This window comes from Halichoerus grypus, chromosome 13, assembly GCF_964656455.1.
Source record: "Halichoerus grypus chromosome 13, mHalGry1.hap1.1, whole genome shotgun sequence".
NCBI classification, from domain to species: Eukaryota; Metazoa; Chordata; class Mammalia; order Carnivora; family Phocidae; genus Halichoerus; species Halichoerus grypus.
Genome location: NC_135724.1, coordinates 36477868 through 36502967, shown reverse-complemented (window position 1 = coordinate 36502967; position 25100 = coordinate 36477868). Strand labels below are relative to the sequence as shown.

The 25100-nt window shown below is 39.6% G+C and overlaps 2 protein-coding genes across 5 annotated transcripts in view; one reads left to right on the top strand and one right to left on the bottom strand.

Moving 5' to 3' along the window:
• Positions 1-25100, bottom strand: part of LOC118533873 (zinc finger and SCAN domain-containing protein 30) — a 508183-nt gene that overhangs the window by 276294 nt on the left and 206789 nt on the right. The gene's annotated exons all lie outside the window — the stretch shown is intronic.
• GALNT1 (polypeptide N-acetylgalactosaminyltransferase 1) overlaps positions 1-25100 on the top strand; it is a 124730-nt gene that overhangs the window by 44247 nt on the left and 55383 nt on the right. For 2 of the 4 annotated variants that reach the window (XM_078060424.1, XM_078060425.1), the window contains exons 2-4: positions 2015-2069; positions 13722-13962; positions 24782-24956. In XM_078060424.1, the coding sequence (XP_077916550.1) occupies positions 13824-13962; positions 24782-24956 (314 nt within the window). In that variant the 5' untranslated portion in view covers positions 2015-2069; positions 13722-13823. The remainder of the gene's footprint in view (positions 1-2014; positions 2070-13721; positions 13963-24781; positions 24957-25100) is intronic. The other 2 variants (XM_078060427.1, XM_078060426.1) reach the window with 1 other exon arrangement.

Genomic DNA, 25100 nt, shown 5'->3' with positions numbered 1-25100 from the left:
AAAAAATTAGTCACTTTATTACAATATTTACTTTATTATGGTGGTCTGGAACTGAAACCACAGTATCTTCAAGATACGCCTGTATTCTCTTGCCCTCTAATGTGCTGTTGAGCCTGTCAAGTGAATTCTACATTTCAGACTTTGTATTTTTGTGTTCTGCATGGTCCTGTATTGTTCCTTTTTATACTTAGTATTTATCTGATGAGTTACTTTTCTTCCTTTATTAAGTTCTTGAACACATTGATAGTAGCTGCTTTATAGCCCTTGTCAACTAATGCCAGCATCTGGATAATCTTGTGTCCAGAGTATATTGACTGCCTTTTTTTTTTTTTTTTTTTAACCATAGTCACATTTTCTTGTTTATTTTCATGTCTAGTAATTTTTTTATTGTATACTGAATGTTGTAAATATGTTTTTGTGCCTCATAATTCTGTTTTCTCCGAAAGAGTGTTGATTCTTTGTTGTTCTAGCAGGCAGTTAACTGGCTGGACTTAAATTCCAAACTGTTTCTCCTGCACTGGGCAACACCTGATCGCTTGCTCAGTTCTTTCAGCCATTTTAGCTGTTGCTTTTCTTTGGGGCCTCTGGAGTCTCCTGTGTTGTGTGCTCCAGGCTCAGCTAAGGATTGTGGTGGAGTTTACATATATAAATATATGTAGGATTTTCTTCCTTACTTTCCAGTTGCTCTGCTAGCCCCAGCCTTCATCCTTTGATGCCACAAGCTAAGGAGAGTGTGACTTCTTGAGTTTCACCTGCTCTACACAATGCGAGGTGGTCTCTGCCCTCAGGCAAGCAGCCATTAAAAAGCAAATCTCACCTAATATAGTTCCCCTGTTTCAAGGGTTGCCTTCTCTTTTCTGTCTTTTGGTTGCTATCCAGTGATTCTCTAATTTTTTTTTTTAAGTTTTTATTTGAATTCCATTTACTTGACATATAGTGTAATATTAGTTTCTGGTGTACAGTACAGTGATTCAGCACTTCCATACAACACCTGGTGCTCATCACAAGGGCCCTCCGTAATCACCATCACCTATCTCACCTATCCAGTACTTTTCAGTAGTGGTTTTTACATTTTGGCCAGAGTTTATAATTATTGTCTGTGGGAGGGTTACTCCAGTATAAGCTGTTTCACCTTTCTGTGTGTAAGTCTTTCATGCTTTAATTTTTTTTAAAAGACTTTTTTTTTTAGAGCAATTTTAGATTTACAGTAAAATTTGAGAGGAAGGTGTAGATATTTCCCATATGCCTTCTGCCCCCAGACATAAATAGTTCCGCCATTATAAATATAATTTCTCCTTCAGCACCTCTGAGAGAACATAACTTTTCCTAAATGCACCCAACAGTTTTCCCCTCAGGTCCTGTTGGTTGAGATTTGGTCACTTGCACCAGGAAGAGGAATAGAACAGCCATGGCTAGCTTGAATGAATAAAGAATAGGTAGTCTAGCAGAGAATGATCAGTTGAATTCAGTTGGGGTTCTAATGGAGTAAAACAGGGTGTGGGGGGGATAAGAAATAAGCAGTACCGGGGCACCTGGGTGGCTCATTCGGTTAGCAGGTAGACTGCTTCCCATTCCTTCTCCCCACTCGTGCTCTCTCTTGCTATCTCTCTCTCTCAAATAAATAAGTAAAATCTTTAAAAAAGAATAAATAATAAACAGTACCTGCTGCAGGTGCTATCTCTGTGTCTTCAGCCTTCCCACCTGGAAAGTTAATATTCTGATAGATTTCTAAGAGGAGGAATGATACTTTTATAGTATTTCCACTGAGCTTGATATTGGAGCTCAGTAACATTTTATTCATGTACTAGACATTAACTGAACACCTATTATGTGCAAGGTTTGGGGAAATACCTATTATGTGCCCATGCTCAGCATTGGAGCTAAATAAGACATGGGTTTTGCCCTCTGGTATGGCTGACTTAAAGTCCAGTGGAATAAGGTGGCTGAAGTAGTAAGGGGGGAGGATAGAGTTATTCTGTAATAATCTGATTTTAGGAAATTTATTTTTCAACAGGAAATGTGGGACATGTGGATTTGGGATATGAATTCATTTGAAAAACCACTTTGGGGTAAGTTGATAGCTGGGAGTGAATGACTTCAGGTTTGCACTTCTCTTTTCCCTGGGGCTTGCTCCTACAGCTATGGAGGTTTCACACTTATGTTGATTGGACTTTATGCCTCATATATACATAAGTGAATGGCTTATACTAAAATGCAGATTCAGTTATTTGAGAAATGTAACCATCTAGCATAGTCCCAGTACTAATTAATTAGTGCATTCATATTTCCTTAAGGTGGTCAGTTTGAAGACTAGATGAATATCAAGTTTAGGAATAAAAAGGCTCTTATTGTATGGGGTTTAACCTGGTTGAGCTCACCCAGTAATCCTGTCATGTGGGCTGGAAATCACTCAGAGAATCAGTGTTGAAGATTCAGAGTTCAAGTTTACCTCTGAGCTTCTTTTTGCAGTACTCTGCATGGCCATTTGAATAATCATTGCATCAGTACAAATATAAAAGTTCCTGATTTTTTGTTTTGTCTAAGAAAGTACCTCTAGAAATACTACTTAATATTTACTGTGTGCTATGACATATAAGTGATGTGCATTACCTCATTTAATTTAGTGAAATGGGACTGTACGGTGGACATGTTATCCTCAAAGGAATGAAGAGCCCCAGGTTTGTGCAAATAAAGAGTAACATTGCTAGGATTGCTTAGCAAGTGTTGGAATTGAAATTTGAACCCAGATTTGAATTTCAGCATTTGGCTTAATAGATACTCACTTCTCTTTTAATATGCTGATTGTTTTGGGGGTTCCCACAGCCACCCCAGGTTTAGTGTTTGGCTAGGAGGACTCACAGGATTCAGCATATAGTCATAACAACAGCTAAGACTTCTTACAGTGAAAGGATACAAAGCAGTTGGCAAAGGGAAAAGTGCATGGGGTGAAGTCTGGAAGAAACCAGGCACAAGCTTCCAAGAACCTCTCCCAGTGGAGTCACACACGATGTACTCTAGCAATGAATTGTGATAACACATGTGAAGTGTTACCAGCTGGGGACACTCATTAGACTCAGTGCCAGTGTTTTTATTGGGGCTGATCATGATGGCACCCTCTGCCTAGCATGTACCAAAATTCAGTCTCCCAGAAAGAAATCTGGTGTTTTGCACAAACCATATTATTTGTACAAATAGATTAGGCACAGTTAGGCACACTTATCCTTTAAGGTAAGTTTTGTATTAGTGTAGGGAATTGTTTATCATTTAAGTTATCAGATGCCAGTCAAGGGCCACCTTACAAACAGGCCTTTCTAGGGATAGTAATCTTGTGCCTGCTGTGTTAACTTTTATCCTGTACATTGGTTTATTCATTTAAGCAGATTGTGATTATGATCATTTAGCATTTAGAAGTAGGTATTATGGCAAACCAAATGCTTTAATGGTGTTTGTTTTGGGGGGGAGGGGGTCCCATGACTGCCGATTAGTTTTGATTTGCTGGACTCCCCCAACTTAACATAATGTTGTACTCATGGCTAGGGTTTATTACAGCAAAGGGTGCAGTACAGGAACAGCAGGGAAAAGCTACGTACAGGCGAATGCTAGGAAGATAAGACACAAACGTTCCATGTCTTTCCTCTATGCGGATCACATGGACGTGATTTTCTGTGGCCAGCCCTGGTGACTAAAACTTAGGACCCTGACCAGATACCAGGTGCACATCATAAATCTTGATGCTTACTTTAAACAATGCTGACAGCCTGATACATCCTGACCCACTGCCTCTAAAATCCTTACCCAGTGACTGTGAACATTCCAGGAGTTTAGTTCTCAGAGTTTGGCCAGGGGTCATTACCATGGCTCTAGGCATCCCCCACAGATTAGCAAGGCCTGAGTAAAACAGACCTGCTGTGTTAACTCTTTCCTTACAGCATCCTATTGTGTTGTTGAATGTAACATTTAATGCTGATACATTTTTTAGAATATGACATTCTAAACTTAGAAAAAAAATAGTAAATATAGTTGCTAAATTTCACTTCTTTTAGAATTCTTTTCACTTTTAGATTATTTTCTTTTAAGAATTTGTATAGTGGTGATTTCTGAATTTACCATTTTTGTCCACAACTATGTGTGTTATATATGTTAAAGAATAGTGCAGAAATATGAACTATAAACAGTTAAGATATTACAAAATTAACCTCCACTTTATGAAGATCTTCCTTGTGAACACAATAGGATTTCTTTTTTTTTTTTTATTTTTTTTTTAAAGATTTTATTTATTTGAGAGAGAGAGAATGAGAGAGAGCACATGAGACGGGGGAGGGTCAGAGGGAGAAGCAGACTCCCTGCCGAGCAGGGAGCCCGATGCGGGACTCGATCCCGGGACTCCAGGATCATGACCTGAGCCGAAGGCAGTCGCTCAACCAACTGAGCCACCCAGGCGCCCCAATAGGATTTCTTTTTTATGGAATTTGCAGATGCGTAGAAACACCAGTTCTGCAGAAAAAGAATAACCCATTGTTTAAAAATTGGTTGATTCCAGGATTTGAAACCAATCTTTATTACTTTATCTATTGCTATTTGAAACCTGTATTGTGTTATGCAAAAAAGACAAAGTAGATGGGGAAAGTTCCATGCTGGAAAATGAGAAGTTCTGAGTTAATGAAGTTAGATATGTTTCTTTATTGCAGAACTTCACAGAACCTATAGGGCAGTAATATGCAGTATGAATCTCCCAGGGCATATAGAGTCTATAACATTTCCCTAACTTACTTGACCATGGAGTTTCTTTTTAGTAAGAACCCACAGGTATGGGTCCTGCAGTTACAGGGTTCTTTAGAACAAAATAGAATGACAGGGGCGCCTGGATGGCTCAGTTGGTTAAGCGACTGCCTTCAGCTCGGTCATGATCCCAGGGTCCTCTGATGGAGCCCTGCATTGAGCCCCGCATCGGGCTCCCTGCTCCGTGGGGAGTCTGCTTCTCCCTCTGCCTGCCACTCCCCCTGCTTGTGCTCTCTCTCTGTCAAATAAATAAAATCTTAAAAAAAAAAAGAAAACCTTGTTGCGGAAAAGTTCAATATCTTATACTGCCTTCTGATAAAAACTATATAGAAACTTCCCTATCTGTATGTCTTTTTCCTGCCAGGTTTCTTGAGTTGATGTTTCTTTTTGTAATGTGAATGGTGTGTCTCTTAGATTGGTGTTTAACTGTGTGATAAGGGCTTCCATGGTGTGGATCATTGCCTTCAGGCTTGTACCATCTATGGTACCTGACCTGGTATCAGGAATGTAGTTGGTCAAGACTCAGTACATATCCAGATAGAATGGAATGAACTGTGACTCTAAAATACTGAAACTTTTTTTTTTTTAACAATATAGTAGACATAAAAGGTGCTGTACATTAACTTTAATAATGATGTCATTTTGTAAGACATTTTCAGAATTTTTCCTTTATTTTTTTAAGCATTTAAAAAAATATATTTTAGAGAGGGAGGGAGAGAGAATGCGCGCAAGTCAGGGGAGGGAAAGGGACAAGCAGACTCCCTGGTGAACGCAGAGCCCCACGCCAGGCTCAGGTACTGAGATCATGACCTGAGCTGAAACCAAGGGGCGGATGTTTAACCGACTGAGCCACCCAGGTGCCCCTGGAATTTTTCTTTTAAATGGCTCTTGACTTGAACTCCTCATCACCAACTTCTTTTCTATGACTTGTGTCATTTTTTAATTTAATTTAATCCTAACAGTAGAATTGTTCCACCATAGACATGTAAACTTTTAACTACTAGATTTCTTGTTTCAGTAGGTGGAATATCAGTTTTAGTAATTATGGTTGTTATACCTAAGGAAGATCAGTTGGTCAAAAGTAGCCAAGACCCTCCTCAAGAAGTAGTGCAAGGTGAGAAGACTTCTTTAGTGTATATCAAGAATTATTATAAAGCTCTAAGTGAGACAGCAATGTGGTGTAAGGGTAGATGGACCAGTGGAACAGAACATAGAACGCTGGAAACCTGGTTTATGACAAAGTTTGCATTGCATGCACATCTTTAGTAAGAGGAACTTTCTACACATTGTGGCAGGACAATTGGTTATCCACGTAGAAGAAAGTGACATTGAATCTCTACTTAAACTTGAAAGGTAAAACTTAAGAATTTTTAGACATTAGAACATTATTATTTTTTTTTTTTTTTAAAGATTTTATTTATTTGACAGAGAGAGACACAGAGAGAGCGGGAACACAAGCAGGGGGAGTGGGAGAGGGAGAAGCAGGCTTCCCGCGGAGCAGGGAGCCTGATGCGGGGCTCGATCCCAGGACCCTGGGACCATGACCCGAGCCGAAGGCAGACGCTTAACGACTGAGCCACCCAGGCGCCCCAGAACATTATTTTTAATGATCTCTAGATAGAGAATTTTTTTTTTTTTTTAAAGATTTTTATTTGTTTATTTGACAGAGAGACAGTGAGAGAGGGAACACAAGCAGGGGGAGTGGGAGAGGGAGAAGCAGGCGTCCCGCTGAGCAGGGAGCCTGATGCCGGGCTCGATCCCAGGACCCTGAGATCATGACCTGAGCTGAAGGCTTAACGACTGAGCCACCCAGGCGCCCCTAGAGAATTTCTTAAGACATAGAAAATGTAAACCACAAAAGATACCTCTTATTAAGAAGACAAGCTATAAACTGGGAAAAAATTCTTGGAGTTCATGTAGCCAACACAAGATTAGAGTCCAGACTGCACAAAAATCTTTACAAACTAATTGGAAAAAGACAGAACAACCCACTGAATAGAATAATGGGCTAGACTTCATAGGCACATTAGAGAAGAGGAAATGGAATGACCAGTAATGTCAGAGACAGTGGGGAAATGCAGATTAAAACTACGTTAAGATGCCAACTACACACTCACCAGATTGTCAAAAAATAAGAAAGTCTGACATCAATAAGTGTTGCCAGGGATATAACACACCCAGAGCTCTCATTTTGCTTACTGTTTTGCTTCAACCACCTGGGAAAACAAATTGGTCGTGTTTAGTCATATTGAAAATATGCATACCCTATGACCTAATACCCTTATGTGTGTACTCTAGATCAGGGGTTGGTGTGAAAATTCATGAGTTAAAAAAGGTTTTTAACATATTTAAATTGTGAAATAAAAAAAAATTGTGTAATTTGTAATGTGGAAATTACATGAAATTCAAATTTCAGTGTCCATAAATAAAGTTCTGTTGGAATACTGTCACACTTACTTGTTTGTGTGTCATTTATGGCTGTTTGGTGGTATAGTACCAGGGTTGAATGCTTACACTGCAGATCTTCTGTCTTGCAAAACCTAAAATATTTACCATCTTGCCCTTTGCAGAGGTTTACCACCCCTGCCCTGCACCCACTACTCCTACACGTGTGTGCCAGGAAACATGTTTAGGAATGTTCATAACAGTACTGTTTGTAATGATAGAAACCTAGAAAGAACCACATGTCTATTAAGCGTAAAATGGATAAACTGTGGTATGCTAAGCCAGTGGAATACTATTCAGTAGTGAAAACTAATTGACTGTAACTGCATGCAACATATGGATGGGTCTCAGGAACTCGGTATTAAAGAAAAGAAGCAAGACAGATTTTTCCATTTATAAGTAGTTTAGAAACAGACAAATGTAAAGAAGGCATTGCTAAGGATACCAGCAAGGTAAAACTGTCAGGAAAAGAGAGAATGGTAAGTTTGGAATAGAAGTTGCCTTTGAGGAGCTGGGAAAGTTTTGTCCTTAAATTATTATCAGGATGACCCAGTACTGTTTACTTTTTTTGTTGTTGTTAGATTTTATTTATTTGACAGAGACACAGCGAGAGAGGGAACACAAGCAGGGGGAGTGGGAGAGGGAGAAGCAGGCTTCCTGCTGAGCAGGGAGCCCAATGTGGGGCTTGATCCCGGGACCCTGAGATCATGACCTGAGCCAAAGGCAGATGCTTAACCGACTGAGCCACCCAGGCGCCCCTTGTATTCAGCAACCTTGATGAAGTCATGAATTAGCTCTAATAGTTTATCTATTGATTTCTTTTAGAGTTTCTGTTTAGAAATCATGCTGTCTGCAGATAATTTTGTCTCTTTTTCTCCCCGTCATCCTTATTCCTTTTCTTATCTTATTGCTTAGACTCTAGTATGATGTCAAATTGAAGGATGCATAAGTCATCTTATGTTACAGAAATGCATGACAAGTCAACAAGTCCTATCATTAAATATCTTTACTGTAGGTTAAAGAATTTTCTTTCTAGGCCTTTTTTGTTGTTGAAATCTTATATTGATGAATATTGATGAATTACCTCCAAAGTTAATGGCTTCAAACAATAGACATTTTTTATCTTGTATTTTCTTTGGGTCAGGAATGCAGGAGCCCTTTAGCAGGGCGGTGTTGATTCAGGATCTTTCTGGATATTGCAGTCAAAATGTCAGCAGGAGCTTCAGCCATCTGAAGGGTTGATTGGGACTGCTTCCAAAGGGGTTCATTTCCATACCTGGCATGATAGTACTGCTTGTTGGTAGGAGGCTTCAGTTTCTTACCATGTGGACCTTTTTATAAGGATGCTTAAGTATCCTTCTGACATTGGTGCTGGCTTTCCCCAGAGTGTGAGCTGAGAGAAAGCTAGGAGGACGTGTGTTTTATGACTGGCCTTGAAATCGCACACCATTACTTCCACCATATTCTGTTGATTAGAAGCAAGTCACCAAATCCAGCTCCATGCTAGGAGGGAAATTACACTCCACAAAAATTGTTTTGTATATTGATTTTTTAAAGTCTGTCTGCCCCAGCAACATTGCATAGGAGCAAGGGCTTCTGTTCGTATATCTTTACCTTAGACCCCTCCTTTGGGCCCCAAACTTTTGTATCCTTAGCTGTGGTTAGTATCTCTTCTTGAAGGTGTCAGGGTTACCTGATACTTAACATGTCCAAAGTCAAACTTAAGTTTCTTCCCATCTTGCTTCTTCCTTCCAAAAATTTGTCCTCTTTTATTGGTCCCTGTTTCTATGACTGGCACCACTCTGCACCCAGGGGTATAAGCTAGGATTTCCTCCTCTTTCCCCCATCTAATTTGTCCTTGCATCCCGTTGAGTTTGTCCCTGAATACCTCTTGAATCTGCCCACTCTTATCTAGCTCCAGTTTTATCTCACGTCACAGTTTCCTCTTCTTTTGTCTTGGATCCCCTGACCTTTCAGTGTTGGGCTCCTTCCTGCTACAGAGCCCTTGCTACTCACTGCCCCCGATGCTTATTTTCCCCTCAAATCATGGTTTCCTCAGGGAAGCCTTTTTGACAAAGTTCGATCTTTGTAATACAGATGTTTATATTGCTGTGTACCTCCCTTCCAAACAATTATCACCAGTGAAATTTTATGTATATGTGACTGTTTGACTAATCCCTGCTTTCCTGGAGCCAACTCTAAATTTCATAAGGGCAAGGGGTGTGCATTCTGTTCATTTTTTTATTCCGTGCATTTGACACATTCCCTGTATTTACTGAGTTTGTGTGCATTGAACAAATTAATAAGTGAATGAATATGACTGATTATGGTTCTGATTGAGAAATAGAGTAAACAGAAAATATAATAAATAATTTAGCCTCTCCTTACTGTGTTAGAGGAGGATTATCGTATTTTTAAGTCTTTTAGTTTTTTTGGCAGAAGTTCCAGCTACAGATTAAATGAATAGATCTATGTACCTCTGAAACAAATAATGCAATATATGTTAAGAAAGAAAAAAAGAAGAAGAAGAATGTAGCAGGAGGGGAAGAATGAAGGGGGGGAAATCGGAGGGGGAGAAGAACCATGAGAGACAATGGACTCTGAAAAACAAACTGAGGGTTCTAGAGGGGAGGGGGTTGGGAGGATGGGTTAGCCTGGTGATGGTATTGAGGAGGGCACGTTCTGCATGGAGCACTGGGTGTTATGCACAAACAATGAATCATGGAACACTATATCTAAAACTAATGATGTAATGTATGGGGATTAACATAACAATAAAAAAATTAAAAAAAATTAAATAAATGAATAGATCTATAGAAACGTCCTGTCTCTCCTACCTCTGTTGTGTCATACGATGCAGAGTTAAGTGATCCTAGGAGCCAAGGGTACCGTGTTCTTGTGAGAGGGGAGATAAGCACTGTAATGTACCCAGAAGTCTAAAGCTTTAGGTCCAAGGTAATGAAGCTTCCATTTTCTCCTAAAGGTACTGACTGTTGAGCTGTCTTCTTAGGCTTGAAATTTCCGGAGAGCCTTGGTTAGAAGTATGAGGGGTAGGAGAAAATAATTATTTAGCCCTAGAAGATGCTGATCAGTCTTGGGAGGAACTTGACAGTATGATATGTAGGGTAGGATCAAAAGTTTACTGATAGAATTGATCACTATAATTTCACATAAATTCTGATTTTATAACTTTTAAAATAAGGCAGTGGGGCACCTGGGTGGCTCAGTCGTTAAGTGTCTGCCTTCGGCTCAGGTCATGATCCCAGAGTCCTGGGATCGAGCCCCGCATCGGGCTCCCTGCTCTGCGGGAAGCCTGCTTCTCCCTCTTCCGATCCCCCCTGCTTGTGTTCCCTCTCTCGCTGTCTCTCTCTCTCTCTGTCAAATAAATAAATAAAATCTTTAAAAAAATAAAATAAAATAAGGCAGTCAAATGCATTTCAAATGGAAGGTTTTAACCTATTGTTGGGACAAAAACTCTGAGCTTTAAGTGACTTCCAAGATAAATTCTGGTATGTTTCATTTGAGGAAATGTACACCATTTGTCACCTTCTAAAATCGACATTGTTTCTTTGAAGTATTTCCCCATATTTATCTATTTTTAAGGGGATTGAGGTTGAATTCACAGAAACTCACCCTTTTAGCTATAGTTTTATAAGTTTGGACAAACGGACATAGTCGTCTGACCACCATCACAAGCAAGATATGGAATGTTTTCATGATCACAGGTTCCTTCACTCTCCTTTCTGGGCAGTTCTCTCCTTCCTCCACAGCCCCTGGTAACCACTCATTGATTTCTGTCCCCATAGTTTTGCCTTTGCCAGATTGCCCCATAAGTGGAATCATGCAGTGTACGGTACACAGCATTTTTGTGGCTACTTTCACTTAGCCTAATGCTTTTTATATTCATCCATATTATTGCATATATATCAAGAGTTCTTTTTTGTTGCTGGATTCGTATTTCACTGTTTAGTGTACTACAGTTTGTTTATCCATTCACGAGGTGATGGACATTTGGATTCCAGATTTTAATGGTTATGATTAAGCTCCTATAAAGATTTGTGTACAGATCTTTGTGTAGACATATGTTTTCCTTTCTCTTAAGTAAATAGCTAAGAATGGAATTGCAGATTCTTGTAGAAAGAAACTGCCAAACTTGTTTTCCAGAGGGACTGTACCATTTTGCATTTCCACTGGCAACATATTACAGTTCCAGTTGCCACAAATCCTAGCTAGCACTTGGTATTTTTCTTTTTCCCTTTAGCCGTATAGATTGGCACATAGTGGTGTTTCGTTGTGGTCTCAAATAGCAGTTCCCTAAAAGCTAATGATGTTGAGCAACTTTTCATGTGTTCATTTGCCATCTGTATCGCTTTTTTGGTGACAAGACCATTCAAACTTTTTGCCTCTTTTATTGGATTGGGTTTTTTTAAATTGTATTTTGAGAGTTCTTTATATATTCTGGATACAAGTCATTTATCAGATATGTAATTTTTAAGTATTTTTTCCCAATCTGTGACTTGTTTTTTTATTTTCTTAACTGTCTTTTGAAGAAGATTATAATTGTGAAGTCCATTTAATCAGTCTTACGATTTGTGCTTTTTGTTTTGTTTTGTTCTATCTAAGGAAACGTTGCCTAACCCAAGGTCTGGAAGACTTTTTGCCTCTCCTTTATCTTCCTTTCTGCCTACACCTCCTGCTTCCTCCATATTCCTTCTTCCAAACACATACATACCCACTGAACTTCATCTTCAACTTTTGAATCTAATTGTGCTGCCTTGGAAAAATTAAATAGGAATGAATACAAAGTAATGGAGATTTGCATAGAAGTAATCTGGGCTGTAAGCATTAAAAAAAAAAAATCAGGTTTTCAAGAACATAAAGTTACTTTTGGATTTCAGATACTGTACTAAGCGGTCAGATTGTTTCCTTTGCCAGGGACCAAAAGAGGTAGCTTTTCATGGAAATTAGCTCAAAATATAAATTTATATCTATCTAGCTTTTCTGGAGAGAACTACTGCTTCATGAGGCTGTGCACTGTAATGTTTTTGGTCCTCCCCTCACCGTGGTTACCATAGTCATCAGTAGTTGCTCACTGCATGTGACACGATATCAAATATTGAGTTAAGTACAATTTTGAGGCAAGAACACAACAGTAACAGACATCCCTGTTCACTGTGGAGTCAGGAAATGTTGGTTTGATGAAAAGAGGAATATAGGCAAGAGAGCAAAAGTCACAGAGAACAGAGCACAAATAATACTTTATAAGTATCATTTAGGATTTTTGGGGGTTGCTTTTCAGGTTGCTGTCTAGCAACCTCGAGAAGCAGGCAAGAAGTATTATATCTTTTTCAAAGATAAACTCTCTGGCCTGGCCTGAACTGTTCGGGTAAATACCTCTGCTGCCCACCATGGAACCTGAAGGTGCCCTTTGAGAAGCTGCTGTGTTGCCCATCAACGCAGTCTCTCAGAGCATCTGCTCATTTGGCTTTCATTGTGAGGCACACGTGCAAAGTGTGTGTTTCCTCAGTCCACTTGATCTAAATGCACTTGGCTTGTGTCCCTCCTGGTCAGCAATGACACAGGCCTTTGAGCTTCCGTATCTGCTGTTCATCAGAATGACTCCCGACCTCTCTGAGGTCCCTCAGTCTGCTCTAGAGCTCCCCAAGATGAGCTCCTTATGTAGCAGAACTGTTACTAGTCAGACCGTCCCAGATGACTTGCCAAATTTGGTGACAGTTTTCCAGTCATTTTCTCATGATATTTGAACAGATTGAGGGGCACGGGTGGGGGAACAGAAACTAAAGATCAGGAAGTCTGTAAAATTACTGTCAGAGCCAGGATTAGGTCTCAGATCTTATGATCCTCTTTTCTTCTCCATTATACTTTCCCTGAGTGTTTCTGAATGGCTGGTGACCATTTGGTGTTTTTAGAATGGGATTCAATGGGTGAGAGATAAGAATTAGCCCAATAAACTGCTGTGGTACAAAACTAGGAGAACTCCTATTGCTCCTTGGGACCTGGGAACTGAATGTGAGTGGTCGAAATGGGACTGGGAATCGCTGGTTTCTTAAACTCCTGTGGCAATTAATGGCTTAGCATTTTTAATATAGCAGTTGAATAGAAGGGAGTTAAACCCTTTATGTTTGATGGGTATGATACAGTAGTAGCTCACTATTGTTTTAATTTGCATTTTCCCAATTATACTTAATTTAGTGCTTTTTCACATTTATTGGCTATTCAGGTTTCCTTTCTGCAAAGTGCTTGTTTATATCCTTTACCCATTTTTCTTTTGGATTGTTGTATGTTTATTTGTAGGAGTTATTTGTATACGTTCTTGATACTATTAATTTTTATGTATTTTACAAGTATTTTTTAAGTCTGATTTTTAAACTTATTCTGAATAGTAAAATTTCATATGCATGTTAAATTAATCTTACAGTTCATTTTTAAGGTTCTGATATTTTTAAGTTAATCTTTTTTTCTTTTTGTCTCTATAGGTTATGAACGTGATTTCTGATGAAACTGGATTGGAATAATTTTCATGATCTTTGTATATTTATATATATATATTTTAAAATTTTGCATTTGACTTAAGTGCCATGAGAAAATTTGCATATTGCAAGGTGGTCCTAGCCACCTCCTTGATTTGGGTACTCTTGGATATGTTCCTGCTGCTTTACTTCAGTGAATGCAACAAATGTGATGAAAAAAAGGAGCGAGGACTTCCTGCTGGGGATGGTGAGTGATATTTTATAATAATACATCTGTTTTAATAAGTATATTACTGGTTTGTTCACTAATTTGGATACTATAAAATTTTAATTTTTTTAGATTAATAGTAATCCCTGGCTTCCTAGAAGACGATGATCATATTACCAACAGTTTTCCAGTGGGTTCTTCCAACAGATAAAATATTAAAGTATCATGTATAGAATTACTAAATTCATTATTTGTGTTCAGTGTTACACGTTAATTTTCTGCAAGTTGTGTTACCAAGTAATGTGGAAAAACTAATATCAACTATTATTAAACTAATAATGACTAGTAGTTGGAACCAACAAAATTGTATGGCATTAGTGTAATGCCAGAAATGCTGAGTGTTAAAATTACAATATCTGGTATCAAAAGATGTTTGTTCCTTGCCTTCCCATCTCAGTTTTGAGGGAGATCCTTTTAGATGGATGTGATCTGGAAAGTTCTTTTTGTTAATGCTGTAGATGGCTCCAGTTAGCACTTTTAGGGAGGGCTTTTGTAAAGATGAGGCTGTATAATAGAGGCTGCAGTGAGATTGCAGTATTTAGTATGGAAAAGAAAGGAAACACAAATATGAAGGCCTGGGTTGGAAGAACTAACATATTTGGCAGTGGACACTTGGAAATTTCAGTTTTGAACCCCTTGTGTTCAAACCAACAAATGTTGCTTTTTATTTTTAAATTATTTTTATTTTTATTTTTTTAAAGATTTATTCATTTGAGAGAGAGTGCATGTGTGTGGGCTGGGGCGGGCACAGGGAGAGGGAGAGGGGAAGCAGACTCCCCGCTGAGTGCGGAGCCTGTCTCGAAGCTGGATCTCATGACCCTGAGATCAGGACCTGAGCCGAAATCAAGAGTTGGACGCTTAACCAATTAAGCCACCCAGGTGCCCCTGCTTTTTATTTTTTTAAACATAATGAAAATGACTTTGCATTATGAGTCAATAATTCAGCTCTTCAGAGCTCTGAACTCTGTATGATTAGTTATAGAAAATCTGACTGTATAGTGATTCTATTTTTAGGAATTACATGTGAATGACTACTGTTTTAATGTAAGCTTTGAGTATGTGATCATTATTTAAATTTTTTGTATTTTTATAGTGAGAGCACCTGGTCCCCTAAAGTTTATAATCTAGAAGTATTTGTTTGTATTGGTTAACTGTGCCTACTTACTGTAATTTTTATAGATGAGATTGTTTAACCAGTCCTGTTTGTTTCTTCTTGGGAAATTTGCCTAAAATTAGGCTCATTGGCTAACACTGGGCTCTAGTTAGGCTAACCGCTGACTTTTTAATTTTCACTTTCCCCTTAAGTTTTTTTTTTTTTTTAAGATTTTATTTATTTATTTGACAGAGACACAACGAGAGAGGGAACACAAGCAGGGGGAGTGGGAGAGGGAGAAGCAGGCTTCCCGCTGAGCAGGGAGCCTGATGCGGGGCTCGATCCCAGGACCCTGGGATCATGACCTGAGCCAAAGGAAGATGCTTAACGACTGAGCCACCCAGGCGCCCCTCCCCTTAAGTTTTAATAAAATATACTTTAATTCAAAGTCAGCCTATTAATTTGCTGACTTTCCTGCTTTACTCTGTGGCTCTGCTGTTTAGTAACTTTGTTGGGTGACAGAATGCGCCTCCTTAACTTTTGTTAGAACTATAACTCTGTCTACATTTTACTCAAAGGGCGGGTATTACCGTCACCAGTAGCTCAGATACTCTTTTCCCAAATAGAACAGAGTAGCTTTCCCCTCCACTTTAATTCATTGCCATTTATAGTGGGAGCTCATGGTGTTCTATTTTAAATGCAAAGACACAAAAGTAAGAAAGAATAGGACTTTTAGTGTGTGAAGATCCACTTGGTGAATTTTTTTTTTCTTTTTTTAAGATTTATTTATTTAGGGGTGCCTGGGCGGCTCAGTCGTTAAGTGTCTGCCTTCCCAGGGTCCTGGGATCGAGCCCCGCATCGGGCTCTCTGCTCAGCGGGAAACCTGCTTCTCCCTCTCCGACTCCCCCTGCTTGTGTTCCCTCTCTCGCTGTGTCTCTCTCTGTCAAATAAAGAAATAAAATATATATTAAAAAAGATTTATTTACTTATTTAAGAGAGAGAGAGTATGAGCAGCAGGAGGGTTAGAGGGAGAGAGAAGGAGAGAAGCAGACTCCCCGCTGAGTGCAGAGCCTGACCCGGAAAAGACAGAGTGTATGTTCATTTCACTCTTAGTGGAGGCTATTGCTAATCTGGACCTATGTTTATTTTGGTTTTTAAGGAATATATTTTGTTTTCTATTTAAGGTATAGTCTGTACTTATATTCAGGAATTTAATGGATATTTGTTTATTTGCATTTTCCTTTCTAGGGATCCTAGGCAGTTTTTCAAAAAAAAGATTTACTTATTTATTTGATAGAGAGAGTGGGAGTGGGGAGAGGGGCAGAAGGAGAGGTAGAAAAGCAGACTCCCCACTGAACGCAGAGCCTGACACATGGGGCTCGATCCCACAACCCCAAGATCACGACCCGAGCCGAAGTCAAGAGTCGGACACTCAACCAACTGAGCCACCCATGTGCCCCATTGGTGAATGTTTTTAAAACTCTGATATGTGCTAGGCAGTGTATTAAGAGCTAGTGATACGCAGCTCAACACCAAAAAAAAATAAGAGAAAATTCCTCCCTTCAGGGAACTCACAGTCCAACGGGAGAGAAGGAATAATAGTAAAATACTGATAGAATAAATAGCGTTGTAGAGATGTGTCTAAGAGCAGAACGGAAGGAACACGTGTCTGAGAGGGTGCAGTAAGGAAATAACGCTCATGTTGAGCAGCGTCAGGGTGAGCAGGTTTTTGTTAGGTTTGATGAATAAGCAAGGGAAAGAAGCATGTGCAAGATAAGGAAGTGAGAGAACAGAGTTGATGGATAGAGAACGTGAGGAAGGAGCACAGATGAAGCTTGGGAGGTTGGCAAAGGCCATATCACAGAAGGCCTTTTATAGCATGCTGAGGGTTTTGGCATGCCATTGAAGGATTTTAAACAAGTAAGTAACCTGATGGGATCCAGACTTTGAGAAGAAAGCTTTTGGTGGTCATGTGGCTGACATAGTGGAAGAGACTAGCTGCGTGGCTGTTGTGACAGTTCAGAGAAGTTCTTGGGGACTACACTAAGTGATACTGAAATAGAAAGGAAAACAGTATATATGAGAAGTATGTAAGTGGTGGAATTTCTATACGTGGGGAGCCACTGAATGTAGGTAGTAATAAAGGGGGAGTTTAAGATCCCTCTCAGGTTTCCCTGTTTGGTGAGTTGACAGGAGGTAGGCCCCCAGAGGTAGAGCAGCTTTGATGGAAGGTAGCAGGAAGAGCTGGGTTGGGAGTATTTGACTTGGAAGTGCTGGTAGGGATGTTCAAGGTGCAGAATGTAGGTGGTAGTGTAAGCCTTGTCTGTGCAGAAGACTGCGCCAGGAGCATGTGTAGACTTAGAAGAGACAGACCCAGTGTTGGAGAGCATCATGGAGGTCAGTAAAGGAAGAGAGGCTTCTCAGGAAGTGAGAGGTGGAAGGAGACACCAGAGGGAGGGCGGTCATGAAAACCCAGGAGTGTTGTTTGTCAGAGATTTTACCTGAAATAAAGATAAGGTGTTTCTTTATGTTTGGTAATGGGGTTTTTTTTTGACCCTGGCAGGTGCTGTTTCAGTGGCAGTGGATTTGATGTACCCATGAAGGAGTAGAGACACAGTGTAGCTTATTCTTTTAGGAAGATTGGACACAGAGGAAAGGGGTTGTTGGCGTGCCTGGCTGGTTCAGTCAGTGGAGCATGCAACTCCTGATCTCGTGGTTGTGAGTTTGAGCCCCACATTGGGTAAAGAGATTACTTAAAAATAAAATCTTAACAAAAAGAAAAAAACAAAGAAGAAAAGGTGTAGTGCAGTAGTTAAAGGAATGGAGGCAAAGTCATATGTATGCGTGTATTTTTTATGTACTGCGAGGGGAAGGTTTAGAATACAAGGGACAAATGTAATACCTGAAGGAGCACATTCTTAGCAGATGAGACAGTATGGTATCAGAGCCATAAGAAAAGGATTGTATTTGAAGAAATTGCCAAGGTTAATACAGTTCTGAAAGCCACTGTGGCATGAGCATCAAAGACAAGAAGTGGCTTTTATACAAAGTACAAAAGTACTACCTAAAGTAGAAATGGTCTGGGAGTAACAGCATGGAGCTGTGAGCCCTCATCGGGACCTTCTGAGAAAGAATGACCAGTTCTCCCAAAAGAGGTTTGTGAGGCTAGCAGGCTCTGGGGGAGGGCAGATTTAAGTTCCGTGAAGGGGCCTGTGTGTTGTGGAGAAAGGCAATGAAGAAGCTTTACAATGGCCAGGGCGGGGATCTGGGTGTTTGGTGGGACCACTGAGAAGGAGAGAAGCACAAGGGAGAAGGACTGAGCAGTACGCCCAAAGGTGAGGAGACAGTATGGAGGGAGATGGAGTGGAAGGCTGGCAGTTCCAGATGGGGCTTTAAGGCCTCCCTTTGCAACTTTGTTCCTTGTAGCTTAAGGAGTTAAAGGGAAAGGGGGAAGATGATTTGAGGAAGGGGGACAGTCGACGCTAAGAAAGAACGGCTTGAAAAACCTCCCTGTGAAGTTTCAGTGCAGTAGGAGCTGGGAGCTCGTGGGTGGTGCCAGTGCCCTGAAGTCCGCGGGTTCTCAGCATAAGGCTGGGAAGGGCTCGCAGCGGCCCCTGAGGAGCTGGCACTGAAGTGGCTGGGAGAGGACACATAGCTGAGGGCACCGAGGACGTGGAGAAGCAGGTGTACCCAGTCATCCGAAGAGTGGAGGTCTCTTGATAGTACCATGAAGTCTCCAGGATCTTCGGTTTTTATGGCATTTGAAAAACCAAAAAAGCAAAAGGCAAAAAACAATGAACAGATAGGACACTCCAGAATTACCGTTTCAGTATTATAAAGATCTCATTTCTTTTTTTTTTTTTTTTTAAAGATTTTATTTATTTATTTGACAGAGACACAGCGAGAGAGGGAACACAAGCAGGGGGAGTGGGAGAGGGAGAAGCAGGCCTCCCATGGAGCAGGGAGCCCGATGCGGGCTCAGGACCATGAGATCATGACCTGAGCCGAAGGCAGACGCCTAATGACTAAGCCACCCAGGCGCCCATAAAGATCTCATTTCTGAACATTGTTTGAACTGCTTTACAGTGCCTATTTGGTGAAATTTATCAAATTCTCATCTTTATGTTGTGAATAAAGGGGTCCTATTTTTAAGTGGAATGGCCGATTAACTTTATCATAATGTTGAATCTCTTAAAAGATTATCATTGATAATCCATTTTCTAGGATTTACTTGTTACTTGCCCTACTTCAGGTAACAGTGGGCCAGTCTTTGTGATTACAGAGGGGTTGGTTTTGGTTTGTTTTGTTTTCCTGAGCAGTTCTGTCTCATAGTTTTATACTTGGCATTTTATACCCCAGGTGAGAACAGCAAAATTCTTCTCTTGCTGGAGAATTAGAGAGGCTCCCCTTGAGAAACTGGGGTTAGTGTGGGTTGTGTCCTGGGAATATTTTTTTGCCCTTCTGCCTTCCAAATTAGCTCATTCGCTCAATTTATGGATTTGGATGTTGTATAGAATATTCAGTATTTTTACAGATGCAGTTTCAAGTAGGAATTGATCTTTTGTGCCAACACTATACTTAATTTTCAGATCATTAAGATGTTGATGATTCAAGTTTTCATATGTGTATGCTAGAATTATTTCAACTATCAAACATCAGGAAGCCTTTTGGTGATTAAAAACTTAAAAATATTAGTAAAGGCTTTCAGAAATTTATAATTTTTTTTGCATGTATAGAGTTTTATATACTGAACACATTACAAATAAATCAAACAAAATTGGAACGAGGTTTGAAACAGATAAGGATTTGAGGTAGCAGAGAGTTATCAGTGAATTTTGCTATATAATTCTGATATGTCTTTTTTTTTTGAGAGAGAGGGAGAGAGAGCACACGTGCGCATGAGGGGGGAGTCGGGGGGCAGAGGGAGAGAGAGAATCTTAAGCAGGCTCCACGTTCAGCGCGGAGCCTGATGCCAAGCTCTATCTCATAACCCTGAGATCATGACCTAAGTTGAAATCAGAGTCGGACGCTTAATCCACTGAGCCACCCAGGCGCCCCTATAATCTTGATGTTAAAAAATCAGGTAATTTGTTGTATTTCGTCATCATCTTACATACTTTTGTTTATAGAATACTTAATATTTTATATACTACTAAGAAAGCAGAAACATTCCAGTTACCATTGTAAGCCACATCCTATTTTCCAAGATTGTTAAAATGTGGAAAAAATATTTTGGGATAGATAAAATGTAATGCCTAAAAACAGTAAAGGTGATAATTGTGTAATAAGATAAAATCATTTGGGAGAAATGATTTTAGCCTTTTATTAGTATTTTCCCCCCAAGGGTATTATAACTTTATACTTCTTTATTCTACTTACATGAGGAAAACACAAATTAAAAATTTCTAAGATTTATTAAAGTACGCTCAAAGGTATATCATGTGGTTTGTGTATATTGATATGATCTGGTGGCATTTAGAGTGAATCTGTAGTTTTCTTGGTAATTAAGTTCTAAAGATATGATACTTTATTGTTTTATAAATGGCGTTTACCTGAAATATAAAAACCATTTGTTCTCACATAATACTTTGGATTAACATTTTGGTCTCTCCCTTGTCAAAGTTGATTTGATTGTTAGAAATGAACTGCATGTAAAATTTTATGCCAAGAAAAATTTTCTTTCAGTTCAGGAAATGATATCCAAAGCCCATTTTGGTTGTTCTCAAACAAAAATTTCACTGAACTCACTTTTAATTTACATAAAAGACTGGTAAGTAGAATGCATGGGAAGTTAATGCTTAACCATTTAATCTGCAAGCACATTAGTAGTGAAAATCTATTCATTATCCACGTGCATTTTATCCTGAGTTCTTTGCCAAAGAAACCTAATTGACTAGTCCATTTAATTCTTTAGGATATTATAATCTCTCAATTAGAGTACTGTGGTGGATTCTGTAAGTCATGTAATAGTTATATAATTCTTGGTAATTTCCACTGTAGCTTGGAAATCTCATGTGTACCAGTAGGTTAAATGATATAATGTGGGCATTATACTAGATATTCAGATTATTAGTAAGTACCAAGTGGTCAAATCAGTAAAATGTTGCAACATCAGGATTGTATATGTTGTACAGTTTTGTCTGCTTCTTTAAGATCTTTTTTTTTAAAGATTTTATTTATTTATTTGACAGAGAGAGATAGACCCCGCAAGAGAGGGAACACAAGCAGGGGGAGTGAGAGAGGGAGAAGTAGGCGGAGCAGGGAGCCTGATGCGGGGCTCGATCCCAGGACCCTGGGATCATCACCTGAGCCGAAGGCAGACGCTTAACAACTGAGCCACCCAGGCGCCCCGTGTTTCTTTAAGATCTTAAAGCCAGAGTTTTACTTCATAATGATGGGGCAAGATTTTAACATTCTGGCCATGTAGTCTCTTATTCTGTAAGCAATCAAGTTTATACTTACTAGTCCTCACAGTAGTAATTTCTGGAGTCCTCCTTCATGCTCCCCCAACCCCTATGGAAAATGTCAAACATAAACCAAAGTAGAGAAAATAAAACTCCCATATACCCGCCGTCTGGCTTCAGCAGTTGTCAATTCAAGACTAGTCTTGTGGCATGGATACATGGGTACATGGATACCTCTTTTTCTCTGTCCTCCCTTTTAATCTTTTTGTTGTTGTTGACGAAGAAATTGGTGGTTTCTTTTTCCCAGTTTCCCGCAGTCAGTATTTGCATCCCTTTAACACTTTTTGTCATGTCCTTCAGTGCCCTATATTTTCTTTGAATTGGTAGGTAGGTCTGGAGGCTTGATCAAGTTCAGGATCTTCCCCCTGCCCCTACCACCTCACCCCAGCAAAAATATGTTATAGATGGTGTTCTGTATAACTTAATATTCTTAATTTAAAAACTAAACAGCATGAAAAAAATTTTTTCCCATTTTAACTTTTCTTTAAAGCATCATCTTATACTAAAATAGGGCTCAGGTAACTGAATGATATTTATAATCAGGTCCACTAGATATCTCCTACCTGCTCTTTGTGTTAACTCTGCCATGCACACAGGATAATTGCCACCTCCAGAACTCTGCTGCTTTCTGCTGACCCCTGAACATCCCAATTCCCAAATCTGTTGGTTGCTCTTTTTTTTTTTTTTTCCTGAGACAGTAAGTAAGTAGAATTGATTCTAAGAGTTTTATAATTTATGATTTTTCAACATTTAAAATTGTATATGGGGGTTATACATCTGTACTTGTATTATAGGTTTTATTACGCTTGTCACTGACAGTTTTTGAAATCTATCAACCCTAATATTTAAAGAGCTTTGGGGCACCTTGGTGCCTCAGTTACTTAAGTGCCAGACTCTTGATTGTGGTTCAGGTCATGATCACGAGATTGTGAGATCGAGCCCTGCATCAGGCTCCATGCTGAGTGTGGAGCTTGCTTAAGATTCTCTCTCTCTCGGGAGCCTGGGTGGCTCAGTCGGTTAAGCATCCGATTCTTGATTTCGACTCAGGTCATAATCTCTGGGTCATGAGATCGAGCCCCACCTCGAGTCTGGGCTGGGTGTGGAGCCTACTTAGGATTCTCTCTCCCTCTACCCCCCCCATCCACCGCCCACTTGCACACATGCACGCTCTGTCAAAAACACATGATAAGGGGTGCCTGGGTGGCTCAGTCGTTAAGCATCTGCCTTCGGCTCAGGTCATGATCCCGGGGTCCTGGGATCGAGCCCCGCGTCGGGCTCCCTGCTCTGCGGGAAGCCTGCTTCTCCCTCTCCCACTCCCCTTGCTTGTGTTCCTGCTCTTGTTGTGTCTCTCTCTGTCAAATAAATAAATAAATAAATAAAATCTTTTAAAAAAAAACATGATTAAAAAAATAAAGAGCTTAGTTATTTGGCAAACATTAGGCAGGATTTGTTTTTAAAAATGGTTTTACATGAGTTTTCTATAATTTTAAAGTTATTTCCTAATATTTTAATGCCCTCCTAAAATCACAGTTCATTCTGAGAACAGGGGCAAAATTATTTTATACCATTTTTTTCTTGATGGTAGTCTTAAGACAGGTTTTTATATTCTAGACAGAGTTGTTGAAGACACAGTAATTTTGTATTCTACAGCCCTGGTGTTTGTAGGTTGCTTTGTACCACCATCTGAAACAACCATCTTACAGGTCAGCTTTACCAGCTAGTGCTATTCTTGGGCAGATGAAACCTGGCTGAAGAGAGATGGTTTGTCTACTGCCTTGATGTCTATTTTTGTGTAGAGACTTTTTGGAGGTGCCTAAAAAAGTGAACAACGGGAGAATAAAAATTTCAGCTTTAAAAATAAACAAGTAATGTACAAAACAAGTATTTTTATCCCATTCTTGACCTTACCTCATTCTTTCCCCATGCCTTTTAGATGAGAAGTTTAATATACTTTTTTCCAAGTTTAATATATCTGAGAACTTGTTTTTCTTGGAACACTTTTGAACATCTCTAAAGTGTAAAACAAGAAACAGTATTTGGAAATTGCTGAATATTAATTACTCTTTTTAAATTTAGATTTTAAAAAAGATTTTATTTATCTGAGAGAGAGAGTGCTCACGTGCATGAGTGGGGCAGGGGCAAAGGGAGTGGGAGAAGCAGACTCCCCGCTGAATAGGGAGCCCAACGTGGGGCTTGATCCCAGGACCCCGAGAATCATGACCTGAGCTGAAAGCAGATGCTTAACTGACTCAGCCACCCAGGTGTCCCTGAATATTATTCTTTTTATGTATATATCAAGTGATAACATTACTTCTGATTAGAATTATCTTTCATGATGCTCCACCTCGCTTAATGCTTATTATAATGCCTGTTATCGATTCTAGGATTTCATTTTGACTTATTTTGAATAACACTTTTGCTCACATATTAATTCAGCGTATAGTTATAAAACTCCTATAGGACATTATGCTGAATTCCACAAAAGGTACACGAATGAATCAAACCTGAGCTAAAAGGAGATGTAATCTAGTGGAGGGCCCACAAGACAGGTTGGCAATCATTATAGGAGGGAGCAATTGATAGAGACCTAAGAGCCCTTGATGAAATGACGTGGCACTCAAGAGTAGTAGATGATCACTAGAGAGAGATTTGGAAAAGCTGCAGACAAGAGAAGCTGTTTTAGCTGGGCCTTAAAAGACAAGTAGATGGTTGGTATTACAGAAATAAGACTGGGGAGGTGCTGTGGGAGGGGCCTTCTGTGAGCAAAGGCACCAAAGCAGGAAAACATGATGCACATCGGAAGGAAAGTAGTGAGTTGCTATTTGACTGAAGGATTAAGTACTGAAGTGGGGGTGGGGAGTGGCATGGTAGAGGGCCGAGCCAGGTGGTAGGTTTGGAAAGTTAGGTTAAATTTCCGTATTAAAGAGTTAGACTTTAGGAGATCGTAGGAATACCACAATGAAGGTCGTGCTTTAGTGAGGTTAATGTGGTAACGATTTTTGAGATGGGAATGCCAAGGCTGTGCATGTTGCAGGTGAATAGTGCAGGGTGAGGAGGTGTTGAGTGAGGACACTGGTGTGGAAGAAAAGCACAGGGCAGCCCCTAGGAGGTTTTACAGACTGGGAGAGGATGGGCTCAGAAATGGCTCTGGTTGTTGAGGGTCCAATTTAAACTCATGTTATTAAACAGAAACGTTTATCAATTGCTATTGATGTTAGTTAAGTTTCTTCCATATTCTTAGTTCTAGAGCCAGTACAAAAGCCTCATGAAGGTCCTGGAGAAATGGGGAAACCAGTCGTCATTCCTAAAGAGGATCAAGAAAAGATGAAAGAGATGTTTAAAATCAATCAGTTCAATTTAATGGCGAGTGAGATGATCGCACTCAACAGATCTTTACCAGATGTCAGGTTAGAAGGGTAAGTACCTAGTGTGATCCTGACAGCATTGAATTTGAATGAAAAGTGTGTTCTGAATTCCCAATAAATTACACTTTAGTGTTGACTGTTCTTTAAGTGAATGTTGTATCACTAAGTTACTACTTACCCACTTAAATAATTAAA